The sequence below is a fragment of the Carlito syrichta genome, unplaced genomic scaffold (genome assembly GCF_000164805.1).
Source record: "Carlito syrichta isolate Samal-C Ts95f unplaced genomic scaffold, Tarsius_syrichta-2.0.1 Scaffold302293, whole genome shotgun sequence".
Lineage (NCBI taxonomy): Eukaryota > Metazoa > Chordata > Mammalia > Primates > Tarsiidae > Carlito > Carlito syrichta.
Genome location: NW_007246389.1, coordinates 241,022 through 248,701, shown reverse-complemented (window position 1 = coordinate 248,701; position 7,680 = coordinate 241,022). Strand labels below are relative to the sequence as shown.

At 41.2% G+C, this 7,680-nt stretch overlaps 1 protein-coding gene across 3 annotated transcripts in view; it reads right to left on the bottom strand.

Annotated features, from left to right (window-relative positions):
• Window positions 1–7,680, bottom strand: part of LOC103258565 (ropporin-1) — a 39,478-nt gene that overhangs the window by 1,697 nt on the left and 30,101 nt on the right. For all 3 annotated transcript variants that reach the window (XM_008056233.1, XM_008056232.2, XM_021711435.1), the window contains 2 exons: window positions 6,629–6,746; window positions 5,152–5,313 (listed from right to left, as the gene is read on the bottom strand). In XM_008056233.1, the coding sequence (XP_008054424.1) occupies window positions 5,152–5,313; window positions 6,629–6,746 (280 nt within the window). The remainder of the gene's footprint in view (window positions 1–5,151; window positions 5,314–6,628; window positions 6,747–7,680) is intronic.

The window sequence follows — 7,680 nt, the reverse complement described above, 5'->3', positions numbered from 1 at the left end:
ACCTCTTATCAACAGGGTGCCTGAATGAAACATAATTGTACACCTAACCCTTAACTGTACCCCACAAAACCATAATAAAAAATATTAATTATGAAAAAAAATAAAAATAAAAAAAAGAATTGTTGCATTATTATTGAACTCCAATCTTATCTCTAAATTGTTAAGGTAATTAGTCTAGCTTATAGATTCCAGCAAGATACTTGTAGCAATGCCACATAGAGAAGAAAGAAGATAAGAGAAGGATAATGTTCCCAAGAAGATAGGAGTCACAGATGTAGGAAAGATGGTGCTGAACGTCAAAACAGACATTCTTCTAAAACATGTGGATCCATCTAAATAGAATCTTCTAGTACTTTGTATTACAAAATACCCTGTTATTTGCTGGGGGAAATTGGTAGATGATGAGTACCAGGAGTTTTGATAGAAGGGTTTCTAAAAGCAAACACTCCTTACAATGACACTTTAAAAGACCATGCTCAGAACTGATGTTATGTCTTTAAATAAGCCTACCCTTTGGATAAATTTTACAAGTGAAAGAGTTGTGAAATGAAGGTCAGCATATACATCTTAGTGGTTTAGTGAAACTGATGATGTGCAGACCATCCTTACACACCCTCCAGGGACCAGTGAAAAATCAGTCCTGAGTAGGGAACTAGGTGTGACTGAACAAGCAGCTGCTATGTCTTTCTACGTGGTTGGCCAGAGGAGAATCATTCTTCCTCAGAGGTTGATGTTTACTGTTCTGTTCTCTCATCCTCTCCCTAAATATAATGAATGCCTGGATGGTGCTTCTTTAACTGAGGTGTGTATTACCCTAGGGTGTAAGTCTGTATGTCAGGAGGCAATTGTAAATGTAACTTGGCCTATCTTCCTAGAGTGATAGTTTTACTTGATGGCAAGTAATTAAACAACATTTAATTTTAATTTAGTTGATACTTAAATTTTGCTAATTTACACTTAACAAATGTTGTTATTTTATGAAACAGGATCTTCAACATATACTTTAAAATGATAAATCATATGTTGTCAAAGAAACCTGGGGTTTGCAGCAGGCTACCTTCATTTATCCTTCCATGGCCTGGGGATTCTCTCATGGAACGTACTTCAAATACTGAGTCTTCCAGGTTCTTCTAGTTAATTCAGGGGGGGTGGGAGGGTGGTCATATGTGAGGATGTCAGTGAGGATGGTAGGGCATGCTTGTGAGATGAGGTCAGCATAAGAATGGTTTGGGGTAGATTTACAAGCATGCCTAAACCCTGCAGGTCAATGCTGGGGTGGCTGTGAGCATGCCACTGCACTCCAGCCTGGGTGATGGAGTGAGACTCCAACTCTAAATAAATAAATGGACAGTAGGTCACAGAGACACCAGACATATGGGCACAAAGGGACACAGGGAGAAGATGCCATCTATAAACCAAGGAGAAAGGCCTCAGAAGAAACCAACCCTACTGGCACCTTGATCTCGAATTTCTGGTCTTCAGAACCGTAAGACAATACATTTTTGCTGTTGAAGTTACCCAGTCTGTGGTACTTTGCTATGTTATTCTGAGAAAACTAATACAGGTGCTTTTAACCCTAAGCACCACCTTTTATTGATCATTCAAAAAACCAAACCTTCAAAATCTACTGCCATCTTAAGATTTTAAAATATTTTTAAAGATTTAATAAATGGATGACTGGATAAAAAAACTGTTTGGACTGGAGCTTCTTGGTAAACTCACATAAATCTAAAATAAACAGAGATCTTCATTCTCTTGCATAATATTTTTTGGTCAGATGGGAATCTGCTTCCCAGAGGTAGTCTTTAAGCATCTCAATAAGCCTCATTTTTAAAATCAGAGGTGAGAGCCTCGAAAAGTGAATTGTTTGCTAACAAAATATGTTATTCCTTCTAGCAAACATGATTATTTATTACATACATGATTTCTTCCTTTTTATAATCAGTCTCAGTGGAACAGGAGGTAGCTTAGGCCTGTCTAGAGGAAGGAGTACTGCAAGGGAAGAGGAATACAGGTCTGTATGCCATGGCATCTTGAATCATGTATTAGAGCTCAGAGAGCTCAAGACTGAAGTAAAAGTGCCTGTTACCTACTGGAATACAAATTCTTGCCATTAGACTCTTCCAAGAAGCAAACTAGCTTTTCTGGATGACAAGAGATCATGTCTTGCTGTTGAGTTGGCAAAAGAAGAGACTTTCTGGGCTTGCCTCTAAGGATATATGTATTAACTAGAAGTAAAGGCCTCCATCAGATGGTGACCCCTGACTGTCTTAGTCTGTTTGGGTTGCTATAACAAAATACCTTAGACTGTGTAATTTATAAACACAGAAATTTGTTGCTTACAGTTCTGGACTGGGAAGTCCAAGACCAAGGTGCCAGCAGATTCAGTGTCTGGTGAGGGCCTGTTTCTCATGGATGGTATCTTCTATGTGTCCTCACATGGTGGAAGGGAAAACCAGGTTCCCTCAAGCCTTTTTTACGAAGGCACTAATCCCATTTTTGAGGGTTCCACCCTCATGACCTAATCATACCCCTAAGGCCCCATTTTTAATGGAAATTAAGGTTTCAGCAGATTAATTTTGAGGGGACACAAAAATCCAGCCCATAGCACTGATCAACCCCACATTTAAGATCCCAGCAATAGTCCAACATGATAAAAATGAACATAAGGACACTGATTCCTGAATTCACAGGGCACCCTTTATTTACAAACTAGACCACCAGGCTGACTTAGCTTCTACATGCTTTATGATAGAAATTGATGAGGGGCAAGGTCAGATACATTGGGACCTCTTAGAATTGGAGGAGCTCACTGCTATGTAGAGGTAGGCCTGAGTGTATCTTGATGGAAACAAAGAAGAAGGGAACAGACTCACAGGATGTTAGAAGTGAAAGAAACTCGTGGAACATTTAATCCAATCTCCTTAATTTTAAAAGGGAAGTAGAGTGCAATTCACCTCATGGTTTCCCCTCTGCAATTTGTGAGGCAGGCACTGGGAGGAGGAAACCTAACCATTACACTGTGGGCTAGGCAGAGGAAGGGTTGGAATTTGGCTTTCCAAAGTGACACTTGGTTACTGTGAGGTATGGAGGTGAGGGAAAGACTCGGACACCTCACAGAGTGGTTGTGAAGGGGCTGTGAAGTAGACCATCAAAGTTAGGGAGCAGATGAGGAAAAGGTGGCAGAGACTCAAGGAGGCCATCAACACCAGTGATAACTGAGATGAGCTGGTAGTGGAGCATCACCATGCTTTGACCAATCTGAAGGAGATGAGAGAAAACCTGGCAGAGACAAGAGCATTGCCATGGAGACCAGAGGTGCCAGGGATATAGAAAACACTTCATTCGACTGCTGTGTCCCTAAAGTTCCCCTTTTCCTACATGTGCAACTGCCATCTTGAAGAGAGAGGGGTGAGGAAAAACCTGAGAGACTGGAAAATTTACCTTCAGGATGTTTCAGTTATGGCAACAGACTAAAATTTCTGGACTGGGTCAAATTTATTTTCTTATTTCTGGATAGAGTAGATCAAGAAGATCAGAGTTAACTATAGATAAAATGTAAAAGGTACATTTCCCCTCCAAAACATCTGAATGTGCTGTGAATTAGATTTGTAGTCCTATGAGAATTTAATAAAATATGTCAATTTTTAAAATCTTCCCTTTTGTTTTCCCCTCAGTCCTTGAGTCTTGACTGACAACTCATTGGCCCCCGCTGCATTTTCCTCTCCCCTTTGGAAGACAGTAATTTATCCATTATATACATTATATTCATTATATATGAATATATGCTATAAAGGACAATCAAGAAAGACATCAACCACAAATAGCTCTCCTTTCCTTCTCTCTAAAGAAATGATTATGATAAAGCTGTAGGGAAGATCCATAGGAAAAGTTGGACTACAATATTTCTGCTATATTTTCTCAGAAACAAAAATGCCAAATGTGCATTTTAAGCATATTTGAGAAGAAAAAATAAGATCATGTTCAGCTATGCTGAATGATTCAAAGAACCTTTTCATACCATTTGGTTTGGCAGAGGCAATAATTTTCTCATTAATTTTTACACTCGTGTGCATTTCAGAAATTTTTTTAAAATTATGTTTTCGATTCATTTTCCTTTAAGTTACTTAACAGATAACAAGGTGAGTTCATATATTAGATACCTAATTACAATATCTTAAATACTGTACTTAAATAAGTACTTAAATACAAATACTTAAATACAGTATATATACAAATAAACTGGGTTCAGCATCTTTGTCTCCAAAACAGTAAAATAGCTTTTTAAAATTTCAAACAAGTCATATTTGGAAAAGGCATAAATTTGTATGAACATTCTGCATCCATGGTGATGTCATGATTATAAGTCTAGAAATAACCTCATCTCTCCTTTCTTGCTTTCTTATCTCTGATTTTTGCATCCAATTATGTTTATCACACAGTAGTTTTCTATAAGACTGAAAGTTTTATAGAAGTAGTTTTCTAAAAGTCTCTATTGGCCAGGAGCAGTGCCTGAAGCCTGTAATCCCAGCACTTTGGAAGACCGAGGTGAGAGGATTGCCTGAGCTCAGGGGTTTGAGACCAGCCTGGGCAACTTGGTGAGACCTCGTCTCTACAATAAATAAAAAAATTAGCCGGGCGTGATAGCTTGCACCTGTAGTTCCAGCTACTTTGAAGGCTGAGACAGAAGGATTGCCTGAGCCAAGTAGGCCAACACTGGGGTAGCTGTGAGCATGCCACTGCACTCCAACCTGGGCGACAGAGTGTGACCCCCCCAAAAAAAGTTTCTATTGGTATATCTTCTAGGTGTCTGGAAGTCTTATTCTACAGCAAGCTCTTGGTTATCTCTCAGAATATGAATGGAGGGAATGGTGTGAAAATAAATCTGAGGGCAATGATTGAAATTCATAAATAATCCAAAAGCCACACTTTAGTCAACCTGTCCCCAGAGTCTGATGCAAGTTTTTCCCTCTCTCTCCTCCTAACTCTTGCTTCTGGCTGATGAACACAGAAGTGACTTTGATTCAGAGAAGAAGAGGAGACAGGGAAGAGGTACGCCCATCACCAGGCCTATGTGTATGGATTTTCTGCACTTCTGGGCCCAGGGAGAGATTTTCCCTTAAGGAACGAAAAGCAACAAAACTGACTTACAACTCCAAGACAGCTGCAAGCAAGGGCTAAAAACTTCAGCCATTCGATCTCCTCGGTGAAGCGACCCACGTTCATCACACTATTAAACAGATCTTTTGGGAGATTCAGCACCTTCCACATCTGGGCCAGCTCCTCTGCATGGATGATCAGCCTGCCAGCAACCTGCGGGGCAGGGGACAGACACACACAAAGATAAGAGAATGCCCTAAAGACACCTCCCCAAGCCATACTGCAAGTGGGGGGGACCAGGTAGTAGGGAGGTAAAAGACGACTCTGACAATTCTCTTTACAAAACTTAGCGAAGACCATGATAGGATGGAATTTAGTAATGTCTTAACTTCAGCTGTCAGAATTACAGGAAAGAAACACATTTATATTACATTTTAATTTTTTAAAAAAATTTTAACGCTTTTATTATCTGTTGTTTTATTCCTACGTTGTTTTATTCCCCATATGACAGATACAGCAGCCTGAAAACAAAACCAGGGGAAGAGAATTGGGAAGAGGAAACCTAGCCACTATACAGTGGGCTAGGCAGAGGGAGAGTTGGAATTGGACTTTCCCAAATGACTCTTGGTTACTGTGAGGTATGGGGATGAAGAATATGAGACCACTAAGTAGTGGTCAAATGAGAATAAGACATTAGGTCTCATACTTCTAGGTTGCAATGATTTCTTAGCGCTAGATCTCAAGTGCATCCCGCATGCTTCCCCAGGCATGGCGTGGGGTTTGGTCTGGTGACCTAATGATGCTTGGTCCCAGTTCCTTGAGAGATTGCCACGTTTACCACACAAGGTACTTGGTTGTTAAAGAAGGAAGAGAATACATGGCTGGTTGTTGGCCAACAATGCAACAAGGGAAGTATTGGAGTAGCACTTTAACTCCTTTTCTGGCCCTCCTGAATCACCCCAAATCTCTGTGTCCTGGATCCTAAAGCAGGGGACAGTGGTGCTAATCCATATGTCCTAGGAACTGCCAAACCACAAACTTTCTCAGGTCAGACCCTCCTAATCCATTCACGGGGCGGCTCCCAGGATGATATGGCTGTGAAGAATCAAGGTTTTCCCTAAGACTCAGCTACGTCTGCAGCTGGGATAGCTGAGGAGCTACAATATGCCCCCTACTCAACTGGAATTGGTGTCATACCATGATCTTTGATCAGTAAACGAAACGCTGTGGAGGAATTGGAGACCTGTACTTTTCTGGAAAGAAAGGATTAGCATTGCATTGAGCTCCTGGACATTCTGTAGCTTCAGGGAAACCTGGGATGACACCACAGACCACTCAACCTACAGCCTATTTCAAGATTTTTCCTTTTTCCCCAAGGGTAGACTTACTCTCAGTCCATGGTTTAGTGAGTTTGAGGGTGGTGCTAAGTGGTCAGCTGACTGGCAGGCAGACAATGGGCTTTTGACCGACCCCACCCAGTCTCTACATTGTCCTTGCATCCCTCTCAATACTGCAGTAGGACCCTTACCCGAGAATGCAGGATCTTTAACAGTTCAGGTGTTAGCTCTGCCCAGTTGGACAAAGTGACTCGCTCAGACGGCTCTCTCACTGGAAGAATCTCTCCACGGGCCATCGCCCCAAAATAACTACGGGAAAAAAAAGTCAGAGGGTAGGAGGAGCATTTTCTACTCCAGGAGCCCTTGGCTGCTTTAGGAATGTCCACCTTTCTTTTTCTTTTTGAGAGAAGGGGATAGAGAGAGGAACTTTTAAGTGGCTTCTATGTGTCAGACACTGTGTTTAGTTCATTTACATGTGGAAAAAGCCTGAATGTTACTTTCTATTTAAAGTGTAGAGAATGCTTAGGGAATAAACAGATTTCTTTCACTCTAAGAATGAGGAATAGCCAACAAAAGTTTGGTACACAATTTCCTGGAGCATATTGGGTCCAGGTTTTTTTTTTTGAGTTGGAGTCTCACTCCTAATCACCCAGGCTGGAGTGCAGTGGCCTGCTCATGGCCACCCCAGCGATGACCTGCTGTGCTCAGACGATCCTTCCTTTCCCCTAGCCTTCCAAGTAGCTGGAAATACAGGCGCGTTCTACCACACCTGGCTAATTTTTTGATTTATTGTGGAGATAAAGTCTTGCCAAGTTGCCCAGGCTGTGGTTGAAACCATGGGCTCAGGCAATCCCCTTACCTCAGCCTCCCAAAGTGCTGGGATTACAGGCTTGAGCCACCGTGCTGGTATTTTTTTTTTTAAACCAGTCATCCCTGAATGTTGTATACACACACAGGGAGACATATATATCATAGGAGACATATATGTATGATATATTTATATATACATATTTATATGTATATGGTAATCTTGGGAAGAGCAGTTGAAAGAAAATGAATGTGATTTATATATGAAAAGGGAGGAAAGCATGGGTGTAGTAGTCCAGGCCAGGCAAGGAGGGTTGCCTGAGCCCAGGCTTTAGTGAGCTATGATCATGCCACTGCATTCCAGCCTGGATGACAAAGCAAAATCCTGTCTCCAGAGAAAGAAAGGAAAGAAGGAAGGAAGGAAGGAAGGAAGGAA